General features: G+C 41.9%; 1 protein-coding gene across 3 annotated transcripts in view; it reads left to right on the top strand.

Annotated features, from left to right (window-relative positions):
- Positions 1–5,191: 5,191 nt before the first annotated feature.
- The window catches only part of LOC119894185 (excitatory amino acid transporter 2-like), a 31,271-nt gene continuing 15,243 nt past the window's right edge, over positions 5,192–21,219 (top strand). The window contains exon 1 of one of the 3 annotated variants that reach the window (XM_038706773.1): positions 5,192–5,431. Coding sequence is in view for 2 of the 3 variants with exons in the window: in XM_038706772.1 (XP_038562700.1) it covers positions 20,068–20,105 (38 nt within the window). In the remaining variant the exon portion in view is untranslated. Of the gene's footprint in view, positions 5,432–19,810; positions 20,106–21,219 lie in introns of those variants that run through there. The other 2 variants (XM_038706772.1, XM_038706774.1) reach the window with 2 other exon arrangements.

Here is a 21,219-nt window from a genome sequence, read left to right as displayed (position 1 = left end):
ATATATAATGGCATATGAGCCTGAGCATAGGCTGAGGTCATCTGAGCTTTGCTTCTCCATTTCCCAGGTGTAATTTTCTAACCAGAGGTGATCTGTCACACGGGAATATTTTTATTGTCAGTGCTTTAAAGTTTTTTTCAATTACATTTAAAAGCCAGTCAGGGTCTTCCTATAATTGATATGATTTAAAAAGTCTGCATAAATCTGCATCTTGATGTTTATATTATAAAATCACAAATGGAATGCAAAACTGCTGCAGTGCCTTTGTTTGTCCTCCACAGGAACTACATTTATCAAAGACTTTCTGTCTTTCCTTCACCCATTTACTGATGTTGAACAACAGCTTAGTATAGTCCCATGTTTCCCAGAGGAGAGTCCTGTCCACTTGGGCTGGGAGACTGTCTGTTCACAGGCCCTGGTTAGCTCACAGGGCATCATCCATAGAAATGTGGGCAACACTTAATAAAGCCATGGCTGTCCTGGGAAAAGAGATGTAACCCCGAGCAAAGTACCTGGATAATGATGAGAAAATGCCACCATGAGAACTCCATAGTTAACACTGGAGAGGCGGAGGGGCAAAATACTTAACACCAGATTTACACAAAATGTTGAGGTTTCAGTCCAGTTTCCCAGTTAGGCTGATGGGCACTGTTGCACATTGAAGTGCTTTGTTCTCAGTTTTAGAAGAAGAAGAATCCTTTGAACTAAAACATTTGGATGCTAAGGATCCACACACAGCTCCATTGATAGTTTTTTGGTCTGACATTTGGTCCGACTGCTAAGACTACGTTAATTACTGCTAAGAAACATTTACTGAAACAGTCTTGTGCTACGCTATATTTCTTGTTGCTCTTGTTTCTACTGAAGATGTAAGTTTATAAAAATTGGTCAGAAGCAAGAGAAAACAGGGCATTTATCTGAAACTATTTTCAGATGATACGCATTTGTTGCATCTGGGACTGTCTCAAAATAAACTACAGTGCCCACACTTAATGAAATAGCTTCTTAAACAGCGCAATAGTGTGGCTTAATTATGTGTTTTTAACGGAGATCTGTGGAACAGAGGAATTCAATACTGTATATCAGGCTTTTGTTACACAGGCAATACTTGTTGGAAAGATCAATTTATTGTTAGTTTTACAGTACTTTTGGTGGAATTTGTTGACAATATGAACAGTATAGTGTATCACAAGCCTTATTCTTTGAGGAGTAATGTGTTTACTGCCCTGTGGTGTTATCCCTACTCCCATTTCAACTCATCATGCTGCCCCAGAACAATTCCTATTCCAGCCCCTTCAGCCCTCTAACACATACAGTATAAATCTAAACAGAGCAGAGTATTATTCGGTCCTTACCTGCCATATGCGGCCACATAAAATGGGAGATATGCCATTTATAGACTTCCACAAAGCCCTGAATAAATCTACAACACGTTTATGTTCCAACACACAAAGCAATTTTGCTGTATTTATTTCAGGCATGTGCTGTGTTTTCATCCACATGCATGCCTGTGACTGAATTGCAGAGCCAGAAGTAGCAATATGATGTATTATAGCTGTGATCGTTTGAGTCCTACAGCAGCTGCAGAAGGGCAGCATGAATTCTGGCTACTGAACTGAGCAAGAATGTGTGAGAGTGAGAGATAGGGAACTGGAGAAAGTGAATACAGAGATAGCAAGTTAGAGAGGTAATGAATGAAAGAGACAGCTGAAAATATGTGTAGGTGCAGGCAGGTGGTGTTCTTTTGTCTGGGGGACCAATAATATTCTCTTGGTTTAGCTGGTCTTGTCAACATTTGTACCATTCAGCCCTGGAGCCAATCTTTCAAATATAAGGCTTAGCACATGATTCAATACATGCATTAACCTCCTCCCCAAGGCCCCCCTCCACACCCACCCACCCATCTCCCTGGGGTAATTCTGAAGACTCGCCAGCTTTATTACCTTTGAACATCCATGTATTAAAATATGTAACATTAAAAATGCCCTAGTGTAAAAAATGAATCCAGCTTAAAAATGTGAAAAGTAGCATCGAATCAATGGAGACTATAGATTCATGAAACCTTGAATTGATGTCCACCATTACTACACCATTACTTTATTATGTCATCTATGATACATGCACTCATCGCCTTGTGCTTGTGTGAACACAGTTTCCAAATAAACCATGCCAGTATCTGTGCAGAGAGTAGGACAGACTGAAGTGTACATGGGCCTGAATTGATAAAATCCTTCAATCCCTTGAATGGCACTTAACACACTGGAGGCAAACTGATTTGCTCCATTTGTTTTTATCTGTAGCTTTTGGTGTTGTGGTAGGATGTAGACAGTATACGGCTGATATTAAACATTAGTAGCCTGCAAAAAGAAGAAAAGACTGAAATTAAAGGGATAGCTTTTTTATCAAGTGGGGCTATATGAGGTACTTATACATAGTCAGTGTGTTACCTGCAGTAGACGGCAGTTGGCGCGTCCCCAGTTTGGGGAAGCAGATAGTTGTACTTCCTATTGCTTCACATAAGCGTAACTTTGCTGAACATTGAATTCGCCACCACAGATCAGCTATTTGGGTGAGAAAGTGCTGTTGGCTGAAATCAAACTTCACTGGTCAAAAGATTTAAAAGACGGTGTGTGCTTGCGTTTTTCCAGGTTGTTGAAGCAAAGTTGTCACCTGGTGACCATATGGATTTCACCGTGCTCCTTTAAATGATATTGGGCTTCTCTGAAGCGCATTATGAAACACGGCCAAATAAGAAAGATACACTTGCTGAAGAGCCCAGCTGTACCCAACCATCAGGTAAGACAGCGCCAAATACATACAAATTGATTTAAACTAGGATCACACTGGAACTATGGTCTCAGGTAACAGACCTTTGTGGAGATATCTGTACATAAAGACCCTCTTAGATAGAGCAGAAATGAGGAGGAGGACAGAGTCAGGGAGGTGCAGACGTTTTAGGCGGCACTTGAACCTCAAATTAAGACCAGGATTGACACTGCTAAATCAACATGGACCAGCAGGAACATCCTAGGAGGACTCTCTTATGTTGCTGGGCTTTTGGAACATCTAGCCAGACTTCAAGTCACAAGGAGTCAGCAGAAAACACTGTAAGGCTAAAGACAGGGCCCCTGTAGAGAGGATAACTGGATTAGTATACGACATTGCATGCGACAGCTGTGGGAAACAATTATACTTTGGCGAAAGAGACGCTGGACCAAAGACAGAGTGAACACCAGAAACAGACAACATTAGACGCCTGTAAACACCAGACTAAAACACAGTTATCGACCTGTAGTCAGTGGAAAGCTGAAGAAACTTCAAGGCGGCCATTTATTTCAGCTCCATTTACAAGCGCACCCAAGCTATTCCCATGATAATGTGGCACTACATTTTCTGATGAAGACTGAGATGCACTTTGATTCTGGAGTCTAGAGTTTGCAGCCTGTCCCCTACCAACAGTCAATTTTGATTTCTTCTGAAGATGATCTTTCATCTACCTTAACCATGACCTTAGTCATGGTTAAGGTAGTTAGAGACATAATTTTTTAGAGAGGTAGTTAGAGAAATAATATTTTAGAGGGGGGGGGAAATAAAAAAGTACACTATACATTCCTCCATATCTTAATGCAATTGCATCACAGATGTCCCCATTTGGTCCAACAATGTCAACTATATAAGTCAGCAAGTAGATGACTGTTGTAACAACTAGATGTGAATGATCAACACACCTAGAGCCTTGCCATAAATTATAAGATTTTTAGAAATTACTTTGTGTTAGTAATTTCCAGCACAATTAACTTCTAGGAAGGATAAATTTAAAGCATTTTCCGGAGCTGAATTTTCTGCAACAAGTTGTTATGTTCTTTAAATTGCTGAATATGTTTCATATAAACAAAACAAAGGTCCTGAAGGTCCTAATAAAATCATGTATTGATGTTATAAAAAAATAAAATAAAATTATGACACATTAAATGACAGCTGCAAAGCTACTTTTTAGGCAGACAGAAGATAGAAAGCACTGTAACTTTTCCAGGTGACATGTTTCCTCTAAGGGGAGTTGCTTCCTAATAGGCCAGCATCTTTTATCACCCTGCCCATACCTACTCATTCTGCTCCTGTCAGCACCCCTGCCAGCATTTCCCCTTTGTTGGTTGGCTGCTCATTCCTTGACTGAGTGTAATGTCTCGCAGCTGCTTTATATCAGAAAGAGATGTATATCTAATGGAGAGACAACTGCTGTTGGAGATGGTACTTTAGTGGTTTATTTTTTTCCCGATGTGTGCTGAACACACTGAAGCACTCAAAAATTTATAAATTAAACAAATGCATTTATTTCTAAGAATAACACTGTATTCTGGCATGTTCCCTCCATACCTGCAATTATAGCATTTGCCTTATCCTTTTCCTTATCGATGGTGGCAAGGCTGCCACTACAAGCCTCTAAAGACTCTAATTAGTGCTGCCCACACTGCCACGCAACAGCCAGCGCAGCTTGGATACATACGGAAAATGCAAAGTTTTCATTTAGTGGAACATCAATTCACTTGAAAGGGAGAACATGCGAACTCCACACAGAAAGGCCGGGGATATCACTTCTAGCTTTGAGGCCACAAAGCTAACCACTGAACCACCACACCGCCCTATTCGGAATCATTAAAGGCAAAAATAAAGGAGTAATATCAAGTCAGTAGGCTACCTACACTTAGCCTACACTGAAGGTGTCCACAAAGGTTAAAATGAAATGCATCAAATCTCTAAAGAAACCCTGTCATAAAAATTACACCTGTGGTATATAGCCTGATACAAATGCTTTCAGCCTTCAATCTCTAGCCAATAAAGGTCATAAAAACGGACTAGTCAATATGGCATTGGGGCAGTGGGGCTAAGAGAACCTGCAGCACACACTCTGCATGTTAATGCGTGATTTAATTAGGATACTTTCAATGGATAGGCTCGTGGTCTGGGTGATTTTCATAGAATATGGGGAATCCAGCTCTCTGCACTACACCTCCTTGTGAACAGATTTCCCATCAACTTTGACCGTGTTTACCGATTAGGGTATGTGTGTGTCAGAGAGAGAGTGGGTGGGTGACAGAGAGAGATAGGAACGGTATAGGCTGCATCTTCAACCAACGGGAGTTGGCATTCCCATGCTGAAGAGACAAAGAGGGGGGTAACGGGCGGAGGTGGGTGGGGAAGTAAAGCGCCGAAGAGTGAGGTGAGGCAGAGCTCATTCAGTGGGATCTTTGAGCTGCGGAGCTCCTCGGATTTTACTAACAGAAAATCCCTCCTTTTGGTGTGTGAAGCGCTCCTGTCCTGGACCGCTGTGCACTCTGCATCTCGCTGTGGCTGACCCCATCTGAAGCGGATGCGACAAGACCCTACGAGGGGACACGACCAAAAACTTTTTTCATCGCGGTTTTGAACTCAGGTAAGATGCTGTTTTGTTTTTCATTTTAACTTGAAAACAGGATCAGTAAACGCGCACTGGTGGAGAAGATGAGGACATGCGCGTCTTGTCTTGATCGTGTCTTTTATTTGTTGTTTATCATCACATTAAGTCAAGTGGAGATGCCTATTACAGTACGTGCACCGGGGGTGCGTGTCTCTTGGCAAAATGCTCAGAAATACAAGAAAACACCAGTTTGCAGCTCTTTCTTAAATTAACCATTGTGTTGCACGTTTCTGTGCGCAATATTCATATCCCATAGATACTTAAATTAAAACATAGCAGCGACAACCTGCAATGAAAAGTCCCGGAGCGCGGACCGTCAACAATAAGCTCGCGCTGCACATTACAATGACACGGGTGAACAAAACAGCTGCAGTTCTTCAGGTTTCATAAATTACTTTAGACGCACATACATCAATCATAATCAAGTCGAATTGATTTACTGCAGATAATGATCTAAGTTAACGCGTTTGCCCTGTCAGTTATAATGACATCACAGGCAACATCACTGTCTCATCAATCTCTGCGCGTTTGATGAGGCAGCAGCCGTAGGCAACACTTGGGTGTCAGATATGTAGATGTAACCTCTGGGACAAAACCTGTTTTTCTCAAATCTCTGGCTGTTGTGTGTAGGTATATGCTAATCGTCCCTAAAGCAGCCGTCTCTAAACTAAACCCAAGGGCTCCCCTTTCCTTCACCCGAACGCAACGTTTCCCTTGTCAGTCAGATAAAGTGTTGGATGTTTCAACGCAAAAAAAGTTGATTTGAACTGAATTATACTATATATAACGTTTAACTTTTACATTACTTTACTATTAAGCATTTACTTCATACAAACAGTTAAGCATTTTATAATGAGCATGTATGCCATTTCTTGGCAGCTTTATGAGTGCAATACATCTTGGTTTGATACCAGGTGTGCAACTGTATGTTAATTGCTAACAATCACCACTGAGCTTTTGCATATAGTGATTATAAATTACTCAAGGAGGTGTAGCTTGAGTTCACAAACTGCTGCTGTAGTTGCTGTAATAAATTAAATTTGTTTAGGCATGCTCTGACACATTCACCAAGAAAAAAAAGCTAAATGACCATAACCTTGCTTTGTTAAAAAAGAATGAAAGAAGATAAGATCAGGAAATAGTCCTGGAAGTAAAAACTGAATTTTTATTACATTATTATTGCCACCCACCTCTTGAGCCAATCCTTGCAGCCCCTTCCCTTTTTCATTAAAACGCATGCACTCCTTTGCACACGAGCGTGCACACACACACACACACACACACACACACACACACACACACACACACACACACACACGCACACAGATCTACAGACAAACAGTTCTCCAATAGCACCATCAATGTTACCATGGAAACCAACTCTCTTGGCACCTTCAGCTGTTCGCCTTCAGCATTACTCTTGGCCTGTCACTTGAAAACATATACAGGGTGTGTTTATGGATGCATCTGTCAACAGCATGTTGGTGCATAAAACCTGGAGAGCAGGTTGTGCTACGAATAAATTAATATGCTGAATTTTTAATGGCCATGTTATCTTCCACTGGTGGCCCATGGCTGGCTGTACCATCTGCATTGTGTGGCAGGGCTGGGTTCTGAAGAGGCCTTGGCCTTCGGTGTCATTTCTGGGAGAATCGGCAAAGGAAAGTGTCCATGCAGCTAATGCACTTTGTCCTTTTCCCAGCGGCTTCTCTCTAAACTACTTCACATGGATGAGCAGACTTTCAAGGCAAGCCCACACATGCTGAAAGGCAGGATGAGTCATTTAAATAAATGTATGGGGTGGATTTTCGGAGCGATTTTTTAGAGCGATTGTATGTGTTTATCATGTGACAGGGTTACATGCTGCGAAAGCAGCCCAATCAACCAATTCACATAAATGAGAATTCACAGCGACATCAATGAGAGCCTGTTTGGGCACATTATGCAGATGTTTAGCATTTGTTTACAAAGAAAAACATCATTAGTGTAAGGGAATTTATGAAGGAACTTTAATCTGGTAGTGCACCATTAATCATTTGTCAGAAAATAATAGAAAATTATAAAATTAGTGTTTATATTTTGCTGTTTGATGTTTTGGGGGGTGTCCGACATCATGGTCCAACATAGATCATGAAAGTATCAAACATTTTGAGCATAAATACATCCAAAAAATCATGCTTGCAAACACACACACACACACACACACACACATACAAACACACACACACACACACACGCAGACAACACACAGAGACACTCACACCAACAGTAAAACCCTGCAGCGTAGCCGATCTCCCAATGGAAGTGCAACGAATCAAAATTGTATTTCTCAGAATCTGTTATACTAACCATCTGGGAAGAGCTTCCTTTAATTAGGGTAGGCATCGCTCAAGCTACTCATGGCGGAGTAGATGTTTATATGTGTTTGTGAGTGTGCCCTTTTGTTTAATATAGGTTGTTCTGCTGACAGGTACACACACACACACACACACACACACACACACACACATTCACAGGGGGAGGGTATTGTGAAGATATGCAAGCCAGTGTCAAACAATATGGAAAGGAAAAGGAAGTAACAGGACATTGGTAAAAAGAAAATCAATCAATCAATATGCTTACTAACTGATAGCTTCTACACTGACTATTTGGCAAATGAGCCATCATCAGTAAGCAGGTGTGAACTGATGGAAAGACAACTGCATCCTCCATCCTACATTATGTTCACATGAAGCCCAGTGGATAGAATGTGATAATATTGTTTTCATGTAACGCTTGAAAACTTAGAAAGCAAGCAGGCAGCAAATAGTACTGGCCTATTTTCGTGTTGCCTTCAGATTTTCTACATGGCTCCATAACGTTGTTTCGTGCAGTTTAGCACTTGAGAAAACAAACAAAAAAACCCAAGAACAATGTGGGCAGATTTATTTTTTTTACATTTACATTTGCCAGAAGTGTTAGATAGAGTGGGAGAGCAGCTTCAATATGTGGGAGTGACAGAAAGAGAAAAAGATGGGGCGGACAGACAGCAAAATATAGTAGGCCACTCTATTTGGTTGAAAAGAGCTAAATAGCCAAAGAGTGAGTGAGCAGGCTAGAAGTTGGGGTTGTTTCTCCTCCTAGACAGAGAGCTCTGCCCATGCATGAGGATGTCAAGGGGCCGCACAAGCAGCCTGAAGATGGAGCATATGTTACCTGTCAAACCACTCCTCTATTCTCACTGCGTCTTGGAAAGGCTACAGAGAGAGTGAGAGGTAAAGAATTAGGAAAATAGAGAGTGAGAGAAGTGAGGCGGGAACAAGCAAGAAAAGGGAAGAGAAAAGGTCAGTAGAACTGGAAAAAAAAGAGGGAGGAGAGGAAACAGGTGAAATAGACACCAGAATACAGTGGAGGGACGTCCACAGAGACTTGTGTGTGTGTGTGTGTGTGTGAGTGGTTGTGTGTCTCCATTCATGGAACTTCTCTGTGGTCTTGCTGGCAGTCTAGGGCATCCAGTGCTTGAGTAATCCTCCTGGGAACACGCTGATGCTGCCAAAGTACCATCCAGTTTATCTTTTCACTCTTTACCACCCTCATGCTCGTCTATGTCTGTCTCTTTTTTTCTCACTTTCTCAAAACTCCTCTTTCTCTTTTCTTAGCTGTTTCTTTTATTCCAATCCTTCCTAATTACCTTAATATCATCAAGTTTCATTTGTTTCTGCACTAGATTTTCCCTATATTACTTTGCCCACTCTTTGCTTTTTTAAGCCTTGAGGAGTGATTCATCTCCTCCTCTTTTTCTGATGTGAATCTTCCTGATATGTGGGCTTCATGCGCGTTTTCTTTTTCTTTGGCTCTTGTAGTCTTGCCTATAGAACCAGTGTTTTGGTTCTCAGAGAGCAGAACAGAGTGAGGCCTTTCCCATGGGTTGACCAAACAAAGAGCCTGGTTCCCTTCACTTCTGTATGACTGCACAGGAACAGAAACAGAGGCATTCACTAGCGGGTCTGCTGCTGGGCGGCAAAACGATAGATCTCCGCTGGCCAAGGCATTTATTCAGTTTCCCTGTGAGACAGCGCTGATCATTAAACTGACCATATGATCTGTGTTGATGTCTAAGGGATGGAACATAACCTCTAAAAAGTGGAACCATGTGTCTTGATCAATTTATGAACACTTATTTCCTAACGAGCTTTTCGTTGCTGCTCATTCGTAAAGGTAGAAAAGAGGAATTCCATTTTCAGTTCCATTCAACATGTATTTTGTCTGTGTCATGCACGCATGCTGTCATGTGGCAAAATTTTAGGGAATACAGATATAGATTTAGCTGAGTTGGGTTAATTTTATTACCATTACAAATAATGTTAGGAACTTGCTGTGGTGAGCTCATGGCGCGGGACCGAGACGGCAACATGAAACTAAACAATAAAACTATCATGTAAATAAAATATTGTAAAATAGACAAAATAGCATAAATATAAAAGATAAACTGAAACCAAAATATATGATAAAGATCCAAATGTTTATATATTAAAATGTGTTTAATACGTTAAATAATTAGAAAGACAAATGGCAATGGCAACAATCAGCCAAAAACAAAATACACAAGGTTTTATTGTGATTTCTCAGGTCTTTGCTTTACAATTTTCTTTACATTTATTGTGATGGTCTTATTCTGAAATGAACTCTTAGTATAATTAAGTAATTAGATTCAACTATCTAGTAAATTGTAGTGAACCGTGTGTAAAAGTAAAGTAAAACATTTAGAGATTACAAATAGCTGCTAGCCAGTACAAAAACTATGTGGGAATGTTTTGTTTGGTCTCACCTGGTGGACACAGGTCAAAAGTCATGGTCAGAGTAGCCCACACATGTTTAATAATAACCTACCACAAGTTGGAGAAATTTCCACCAATGTTCAAGGTTAGGCCAACACATCCTGAAATACACAGTCAATACAAAGACACGTTTCTCTCACTAGTGGACTAACTTGATCTGGTTGTATCGGCTCCAATTTAAATGAACATATCTGTAGTTTTCATTCCTTCTTTTCAAGGACTCAACAGAATGAGTATCACACATTCACATTTACATACAGGGTGAGGGGGCCCCAGAGGGGATTGACTCAGTGTCAACTTCACTGCATCCTCTGTCCTCCTCCCCGAAAACCCCAAACCACCCACATCCCATTGGCACCTGCTACATCGGAATTCAGGTCAGCAGCGGGAGTCACGAAAATTGCTCCGAGAGTGTTTGGTAACGGGAAGAGGGGCTGAACAGAGGGGGGTCTGGTTTTGTTTTTTCTCTTGGCACCAGAGACCCTGCCACTGAGAACAATCATCCCATTGTGCGGCAACAAAAGAATCATAATTAAAGAACATTAAGTGATTAGTTCAAAACAAATAGAAGACTTCATCTGAACAATTGTCACAAAATGCAATCTGACAGATTCACACTGGTAATCAGATGGAGCTGCCTTTGTTGCCATTGCTCTGTGCACCTAGTGCCTCAACATACAATTGAAAAATCAATTACATCCTGTAGGAGTAGCTCTAGCTGCTTTTCTATTCATATCCTTCTTTTCTAGAGCAAAGCTCTTATGACAGTTTCATAATGAGGATAATAGGAGGATCAGGGAATGGGGGACAAAGAGGAAGAGGATTAATCAAACAAAAAAAAAAAATAAAGATTTGATGAAGCCTAGAGTTTTCATTTGGTGACAAAAATGTAGCTAGCAATCATTTTCACATTTGATCCTCTTGCCATCAGCTGACCTACCTGGGAACACAGAAACGGAATTAAACTAAAAATAATTAATAATTTAAGTAAAACTAGTGTCATTTCCCACTTTTTCCACTAACCCTTTCCGTCTCTCCCACCTTCCTCTTCCTTTGCCCCTTTTTAATATTCCACAAATCCTCAATTAAGTGCGTAATGGGCCTCTGAGGCAGGTTTGTTTGCTTCTTTGTTCAGCTCTGGGGGATCTGCCGGCATTAATGTTCCTCTTGAGTGTGTAAATAGCCTGAGCTGTGGGAGCACAGAGCAGAGCTGCCACTTGTCTGCTTAATCGCGGAGAGCTCCATCACTTTTGGACATTTTAGAGAGCCAAAACGGGACATGCATGAGAACTTCAGCACCAAATACAATGCCCATGCTCGGAGGAGTAACCTCAGCACCCATGTCCACCTCCCACCACCTCTTCCGGAATAAACTCCTTTTACTCTCTCTCCTGCAGGACCCTTTACCCTCACCCCTTCTACCCATCATCTCCTCCAAACGGCCCTCACCCCTCCTAGTCCACAGATTCCCGACCAATCCTCCCCCTGCATGTGTGCTGCTCCCCACTGCTCAGCCTATCCCATCCCGACGAGCCCGGCTGATAGACCCTACAGTCTAGTTTTGTTTACCTCACCCACTTGTCCAGCGGAACACACAACAATCCCCTTCATTGCATGTTTGTCAGCCCACTTTTGAGAACTAAAAGAGGAGAGAGAGAGGATGGAGGGGGGGGGGGGTCTACAAAAACAAAAACGAAGGAAACAATTAAATCGCCCCTCCTCCCCATGAACCCTGTGCTAGCGGTTCCCAGATCTGGATTCTGTGAACTAACTTGGAGGCCTGTAAAGTGGCCCATTATTCTAGTAGGGGTGGCGTGTTCCAAAAGCGGCTTGCCTCAATGGCTGATGAATACAGAGAGGGTTTTGTTAGAGGGTTTTGGCTCACCACATTATGCACTGATTAATTAGGAGCTCGCTCTATCTATCTATCTATCTATCTATCTATCTATCTATCTATCTATCTATCTATCTATCTATCTATCTATCTATCTATCTATCTATCTATCTATCTTCACGCACTGTACAGAATTCTGTTGTACCCAGATGGATCCCAACGTTATTGGGATTCCTCGTTCCTCTCCTCTAGTATGAAGATTAGAGTGAACCAGGACTTCGGGCAGGGGTTGTGTTGCGTGCCTCAAATCTCTACGGAAGGCTGTTTATCATCCTCTGAGCGGCGTAAGATAAGTGCGCTCTGTGACTGGGATCTAATAGTGGATTGAAATGCTTTTGCCCAGAGGTTTTGATAATGATTGCTTGTGACTATAGGCAGGCTGTCATAATTTGGGGGTGGAAAAAACCCTAGCGTGCACATTCACTCTCAATGGCATTCCACTGCTGCTTGTGACAGAAGAAATATTTACATAGTTTGGCCAAGTATGCAGCGAATAACGATGTGGAAAGAAAAACAATGAACTGACTGCAGCAGGGGTCCCTCTGTGGCTTTTCACGTGTAACAGCAGTCAGTAATGGGCAATGATTAGCTGTTATTTTTACGGTATTTAAGGGTTAATGAGAAAATCCCTCCTGTTCACCTGTATAGATGTAGATCTTAAAGGGCAGTGTCAGTGAAGTGGTTCTGAAAGGAAAGCAGGCTTGCAGTTTTGGAGGACTGAAATCCCACTTAAACTTATAAGCACAGACTTACGTTTTGCTCTTTATTTTTGCAGATTTATTTTATGATATTTTCAGGTGACACATCATTGAATTTGTTGGTTAAAATTCTGGGTGCTGCACTAAAAAAGCTGGCCAACACTGCACAGGTGTTATTCGTGTACTGTGTATACTGACATCCATCTCTGCTTGAAAAGATGTTGTCTGTCAGACATGCATGGCAGATGAAGGCACTCTTTTAGTTGACACAGTATGCTGTGATAGCAATGATTTTATTATATATGCGTGTGTGAAAGAGAGGGATAAAGAAAAAAGAGAGCAAAGCAGGGAGAGACAGTGAAAGAGAGATACTTTCTATAGATAACACACACATAATGAGACAGACAGCTCTGTCACACTTCTCTGCTTTCCTGATACGCTTCCTTGTTGGATATCATCCTTGATATGATGTGTTTCCGTCAGTGCACAGACATACAGTGTTGCAATTAGACAAACACCCACAGTGCATGAAGGGAGCATTTTCAGCTAGATCATGATCATTATAGACACGTGTGTGCGATAACATCACCATAGGCTGTGTATACATATGTTTCAGCTTCTGTTTACATTAATAAGCATAGCATTTGGGTACATACCCCAAAAGCACAAGAGTCATTTTAGCCAAGCAGTACTGTGTGACATTAGTTGTGATGTCTAGGAATTTCAGTTGCTTGTATAGAGAGCAGCCAGTGCAATGTGCGGCGATGGCTGCAAGACCTACAGTATTCAGCTACCATAATTTTAGTACTGGTAGGTAAGGTGAACTGTACTGGAAATGGCACGTTTGTTGGCATGATACTTATCAGTAACCTGCAAGCATGAACCTGAAAACTCTAAAAGGTTGCTTTCCCATGAATTTATTTGTGTTATTAGTACGTTTAAGCACACTTTATTGACTTTAGCATTTTATTAACCACATGAGCTTTCACATCTCTTGTTTTATAAATGACCTCGCCCTGTAGCAACTGAAAAATGTACATTCAATATTAGCCTTCAGGATTTGGTGAGCCATGTGCTAGAAATGTGTGTGTGTGTTTGTGTGGTTGTCAGGCCTAGCTGGCTGATGTAATGAGCTGGGTGTGTGTGTGTGCATGGCTGTGTGCAGGAATGCCCTTTCTGTCATCACTGTAGAGTAGTGTGAGGAGAGCGGGGCATGGCCACTGCTGCAGGCTGTGCTCAGTCCCTACAGACCCCAGTGTTTAATTAGTGAAAGAACATCCATCCTCCTTAGTCCTCTTATTGGCAAATCCTGAGTGAGACTGTAACCCCCTCACCCCGCCTTGGATACCACAGGACCGGACCAACTGAGATTTATGACCACATACAACAGTGCAATATGTTTTGTGCGTTGATTTGATTTGATTGTCTGTGTGTGTGTGTGTGTGTGTGTGTGTGTGTGTGTGTGTGTGTGTGTGTGTACGTGCTCGCATTTACATACATGTGTTGTACTCAAGAGAGGGGTTAGACAGTGAGAGTAAGTGCAAGTAATATATTTAAAACTGAGAGTGTGGCAGGTGAGTCTATTGATGTATGAAACGTGATTTGTGTAGTAATCTCATTTAACAGGGCCAGCTGCCCAACACATATGTCAGCTCTTTATGTATCCACAGATAACGTGATAACACAGAAGCTCTTCATATGCTATATGTAGAGACATGCTTCATCTCATCTCCCACTTCAATTGATTGCTTTAATCTGACCTTCGTCCAATCCTTTCTCTCCGTCTTCACTTATTTTCTCATCTGATTGTCATTTCAGCCCTTTGTCACCATCCTTACCTTCACCAGCCACACCTTCCCTTTTCCACTGCCTCCCCTTTTCCATCACCCTTCCCCCATACATTGTTACACATCTATGTTTATATGGCTTTCTTGTCGTTTCACTCCTCCCACCTTCGCTCTGTCTACTGTATGCCTCTTTCTCTCTCTCCGCCTCTGTCATCCCCCTCTCAGCAATGTAGCGGGTATACCACAGCGGTGGTTATAGTAGAGGGTGGTGTGGTCCTGCCTTACCGGCGGATTTAATGAGCTCCTGTGGGGATGGAACCAAAGCCATCAAAAGCTGCGTGATGCTATATGGGCAGCTCTGTTCAACAGATGCGCCTTTGCTAATGACAGCAGCATTGCTTCATATGCAGCCGCCATAAACACAGGAGCAGCTATAGGAGGAAAGAGATGATGGTAAATGTGTCTGTAATAGGTGTGTAACCCCTAATCTGGGGGAGGTTGTGGAGAGGTACAGCAAGAAAATCATTTTGGTTACAGCTTTGAAGGATACCACTGAAAACATAGCATCACAGTTAAGGCTCTTAAGACATAATGAAGGAAACTGAATTAACCAAGACATGTAATATGAATTCCAGACAAGTTGGGAGTTGCTCACTTTGAACGCAGCAAAACAAAAGAGAAAAGAGGATAGGTAGATGAAGGTGCAGGTGGAAAGGGAAAGACATGTAGGGACAAGTATTTGATCATGTTTGAGTGCCCAACTGTCGCACCGGTGAAGTGGCTTGTGGTAGGATTAGATGCCATCAAACTTAATATCTCTGCAGATATTATCCAGATGAATTGGAATCACCCAATTCAATCCCACCACTCCCAGCCATAATGGGCTGTTAGAACATAATTACACTGGGACTGACCACATCTGAGAGACCTATGCAGACTACAACACTAGCCTCAGGATTCCCAGAGGCTCTCTCTAATGACTGCCTCATTATGGACACAAAGGGTTGTGCCAAACAAAAGGAAACCTTAGAGGATGCTGAGGAACAGGCACGTACAGTATGGTTCAATCATGCGTTGCCAGGATGCGGATGCACCCTGATTGTAAAATAGAATAGTATAGAAAATGCGAAGAAAGCATAAAAATAGGAATTACAGCATTACAGCTGTATAATTTAGAAAATGTGTACATAGCAGCACATGATTGCTGGTGATTTCTATTCTTTAGTACAAGTGTTACAGAAAAACACACATCCAAAAAAAGGAAGACTTGCTATCAGTAGCGTCAGTGCTGGAATGCTGCACACTAACACCTAGATCACAGCTCAGGTCAGCCTAAACCGAGGCCTGAAGCTGACCGTGGTACTGAATGCCTGCGCTGCTACTCCATATCTTTTTGTAAGGGTTAACCCTTCAAGATCAGACTGCCCAAACACCATCCATGTTAGCCATTAATAATCACCCAAAGAATGAGGTATTAAACGGGTCAATAATACATAATGCATAGTCGAGATAAAGTATTTGGAACTGCAACTAAAATACAAATATGATATGTAGAATTTAATGCCACAATGTGTATACATTCATCTGCACACTATAAGTATCTAGACCCCTATAAGCATTTTTACTCATCAATTCAAAATGCTGTTTTTTAGGGCATTTATGTTTTCAATACCCCAAGTTCGATTGTATAGTTTATGGGAATTCAAGCAAAAAGCATTTGTTTTTGTGGCTGTAAGTGCCCTGATTCTGTAGAGCTATCACACCATTCCCATAGAGTAACCAAACTCAAACAATACATTACTAAGAACATGTGTTTATAATTCTTCATGTACATCACTTTGGTCAACTTGGTTGTTTTAAATGTGCTTTAGATGTAAAGTTTGATTGATTGATTGATTGATAATTGTTAATTCTTCTTTTGTTCTGCTCCAAGAAATCTGCTCCACAACAATGTACTCATTCATTCTTATAAAAATACAGAAATTGAACTGTAAATGGGCACATTGTTTGGTATTACACATTCATGTGCTTTGTATTTATTTGCATTCCATTCATTGATTAGCTATTTCATCAGTCTAAAGACAGAAAGTGACAGCATGGAATTGACATGAGTGAATATCAACAAAAATATGCCTTATTCAATGCGCAGCTCCTTTGGCTCTGTGCCAGTCTTTGATCAGGCTATATTCTCATGCCACGGTTCACATGGAAGCAGTTCAAGATGGCTTTCAAGTGGACCACTGAGTGACTCTGCACACCTACATTTGTGTGGGGTCACTTTCCTAAATTAATCTAACCAAGGTTTGACATAGTGTGCTTTGGATATATGCACACAGAGGGCACACACTCATACACTCAAAAGGATTCTTTTGCACATCAGAGGCTGATATGAAACGCTTGTAAGATATTAAATACATATACACACATACACATACACATTATATAAGAACATATTTAAAAAACATTTTTCACAACAGTAGTCTCCTTCAGATGATCTGACTGAGAAACTGGAAGGTAAATTTTATTTGGGCTGTTGTTTGAGAAGCATACTGGGAAGAGGAAATCCCTGTGCTGGTTTGGCATTTGGGTGTGTATCTACCCACAATCTGTATTTAAGTTTTGAGGCATTTTCTACCCTATGGGGAAGTTTTTTGGTTCCACTACTCACAGGAGATACTGTTTCTAAGAAGCAGCACTCTTAGAGGGTCTCCTGTGTTTTGTTGAGGTACTGAAGAACAGTAGGTTACACTGATAGTGGAAGAAACCACATTTGCAGGACAGTCCACACATTTCTCTATCACTATCTATCACTGAATGTATTCATTCTGACAAGCATCTAGGGATACATTATTGAGAGGTGTAGAGTGACAAAGCTTCCCTTTCTTCAGATGCTGGAATTTATCTCCCACTTCCTATGCACAGCACAACCTGAAGTGTTTGCTGAGAGCTTCATTAGGGGGGGGGGGCTTTTTCACAGCCAGTATGTGTGAACCCATTTCTTCCCACTGCATGGCAAGTGGCTGTGAGGCCCAGAGGGGCCAGATATATCCGGAGCCTGGCCCAGCTCCAGTTGTCTTTACCTCACATTATGTTGTGATGCTCCAGTCATGAGAACAGGCATCGGGCCCCTCAACAGATTAGTGGAAAACTTGTATTCTCATTTACATCTTGTGCTAATGCATGGATCCCAACAACCTGAATTAGACAAGTGTAACCACACAACCGGCCACTAGTGCAAACTTAATTATTATGTAAGCATGTGTTTTGGATGAGCGGCATTGTATGGCAAAGCGTGTGACAGTAGCTCATTAATTATGCAGCACAGACACCAAAGAACCTCTATTTAAAAATGTCTTGTGAAGTTTTATAAAAGTGTTTAAATGCTTCATTACTTCTTTGTCTATGAAATAAAATATCCTTTGGTGAGAAAAAGATTCAACGTGTCCATCCGCTTGCTAATCTATCAAGCCGTACCCCATGTTTATATGGTATGTGTGCAGGCTATGTGTTTGTATGCTCTGTGTGTGGGTATGAGCTTCCTCTTTCCCCTTGATCCCCTTCTCTGTAAGCCGCAGAGCGTTGCTAGGACAACCCCTCATGGTCCTTGATGCATCGCAGCAGTCCTCAATGCCAGCACTCAGGGAACCTCCTTGCACTGGGAAAGCAGCATAAAATCGGGATAATCGCCGTCGATTATGGGACACAATGGGCTGCCGTTTGTGAAAGATTCATTCATCCTGGAAAAAAAGAGACTGTGGAGGGGGAAAGAGAAAGGGGCGCCTTGGTCCCTCCGCTGCTCTCCCACGGTGGGCACAGGCATGACATCAGTGGCCTGAAAGAACTGGCATTCTGGACATGCCCACTGTCCCCACTGCCACCCATGCTATACCCTTATACCCCCTCCCATTCGAACCCCCTCCCGTCTTTTCTCGCCCTTGCCAATTTGGATGCAGCGTTTGGCCGGGCGAGTTGGGGCCACTGCCACTGTTTGCGTGTGAAACAAAGCCCCTCAGAAGGAAGAGAGAGGAAGCAGAGAGCTTCACATGGTGCCAGCCAAGAGAAGGGATGGCTGCCTCAGCCTTCCCCTCACAGGCCCCTCTTTTGGCTGAGAGGTGCTGGTGTGACCCCAGTACCCCCTTCTCCTCTAGTGTCCCTCTTACTCGCCCCTGTAACCCCTTCTTCTCTGTCCTACTCTCCCCCCCCCAAAAAAATGCTTCCCTGACAGGGCCCTTTGAATGAGTATGACATGTCAAGGGATTTAGGATGAGTGATTTCTCATGACACAACCTTTCACAGACAGAGATGGGATTCCTCTGGCTTTTGTTGTTGTTGTGTTTGAAGAGGAAATGGCTTTCCAGCACATTTCCCTAATTATAATAATGTGATACTGCTCAATACGATGTGAAGTCCCATGCTGCTGGGAGACTAGAGGGAAGTCAGTGCTTTGGAGTTTTTATTGAATAGTGGGGATATGTAAATCAATATGTTGAGTGAGTGTGTGGACCTTATTTTGCCAGTATCTTTAAACAAACATATTTTGTAGCTAACTTCCCTTATTAGTGTTTTTGTAGTTTATTGAGGACATTATCTCTCTCTCTACATATATTGATTAAATCGTTTAATCTAATGATTTGATCTGTGTGATATAACCTTTTGCAGATATCTATGTATACCTCATCATATATGCTCTTGGGCCGCTGTGGCTCAACACACAGTGACATAATACATAGTCCATCAGGATGACCTCAAAGCCCCAAAACGGCGACATTATGGACATTAAATCTTCCATCCATCATTCCTTTGTCGTGTATTCCCCTCTCAGCCAAAGGACTACTTACAAAGCACTACTGTCCGCATTGTGCCATTAGCAGGCATCATCCCACGCTATCCCATGTAGCTGGATGAGTCTGGGAGTGTACCCTCTGAGGGGATTACAGTGTCCAGGGAATGGAGGGTCCCTGAGGGATTTCACTGTTAAGCTCAGATGTTGACTCCTCCCACCACTTTTTCCTCTTTATTTATTTATTTATTTCTAGGATTGTTGTATGCATGTGTTCTCTTCTCTGTGTGTGCCTTGGTGTGTAGCTGGTTGTGAATGGTGGAGTCAGGGGGGGTGGGGGCTGAGTGGGGTTTGTAGACATCAGGATGGGGCAATTCAGGTTGCTGTAGCTGTGACTGGGTCTGTCGTCTGGGCTGTGTTGACTCGCTCCTCTCTGGATGCTTAGGAAGAGCTGGTGGACAGCTGAGAGCTGCTAGCTGTCAGCAGAGCTGTGGTGTTTTCAGCCACCGGCTGTACCTGGGACCTTATCTGCTGACATCTGGCAACACTTTTGGATGGAGCAGTCGTGATCCTACTAACAAATTCTTGTTCTGATTCACTCTTAAATACCAAAGGCTGGAGGTTTGAGCCTGGTCAATGTATATAGCACTTACCTCAACTCCACCAGAAATGAAGTAAGTACTATGCATCCCATTTACAGTTATGAGCATAATATACTTTTACATCTTGCACTTTCTCTGTTCATTCACTTCAGGTACTTACTGTGGTGATTCAGCAACACTCAAGCAATTGAATATTTTTGTGTTGAAGTTAAAAGTTGTTGTTTTTTACAGTGCATCACCAGAAAATACAAGGGGACTTCTCTAAATTGTGTTGTGCATGTGGAATTATAATTTGTCTTTCAGTCACCTGGGTTGACACCAGGTGTTGTTTTATTAAGACATTCATTAATTCTTCATGGCTTTACAGTCCTGTAATGCAATTAATCTCACTAAGCCCTTGGCCAAGATTGACCGGTTCATAAAATGATCCTATTAGAGACTGAGAAGAAGAATCTGTATATGTGTGTGCAGGCGTGTCTGTGTGTCTGTATATGAATGTCATGACTTTTGCATTATGAGGTTCTGTTGGACTTTTTAGTCGTAGTAACCTAGCTTGTGAGTGGCTCTTAACAGTTTCTAAAAGAAGCAGCTCAGATCCATTAAAGTGAATGGATGCTGACAACTTTGAAGCTTAATAACTCAGAATTAGACTGCAGGGCAGGGAGAAATGATACTCATGTCAGGTCATGTCATTATGCTCATAAATGAAAGATAAAATGATGTACAGAAGGGGAATTTTCCATCCAGTAAAATGATTCTGTAACATAAAAAGACACATTTTTATTTCCTACTGTTGTGAAATGATAGTTTTCTCCTCACTGTGCATTTTCATTGTCATCTATCATTGGGTCGCACATCTGTCTCATCTGTCTCTTCCTTGGTGAGAGAAGCGCTAATGAGAGGATCATGACAGAATAATATCCGACCTCGGTGACGTCCAACGTCTCTATCTCTCTCTCAGAGCTAAAAATAATGAAAGGGAGAGAAAAGGGTGAAAATTCTATTAACAGCACTCATCACTCTTGTGGAATGGGATTACATGGTAATGCTAATTTTTCCGCATTTTATTTCTGGCGTTTTACTTATGTGTGAAATAATGCAGAGCTTGAGAGTAATGGTAGCTATACCTTTGCCTGCTGGTTGCATGTATTTTCTGTATTTCGCACTTCACTTTGAAATTAATAAG

This window comes from Micropterus salmoides, unplaced genomic scaffold (genome assembly GCF_014851395.1).
Source record: "Micropterus salmoides isolate LMB-PRFRI ecotype aquatic unplaced genomic scaffold, ASM1485139v1 Ms_hic_scaffold_8, whole genome shotgun sequence".
Lineage (NCBI taxonomy): Eukaryota > Metazoa > Chordata > Actinopteri > Centrarchiformes > Centrarchidae > Micropterus > Micropterus salmoides.
Note: the sequence above shows the minus strand (reverse complement) of the source record. Positions and strands in the feature narration are given on the sequence as shown.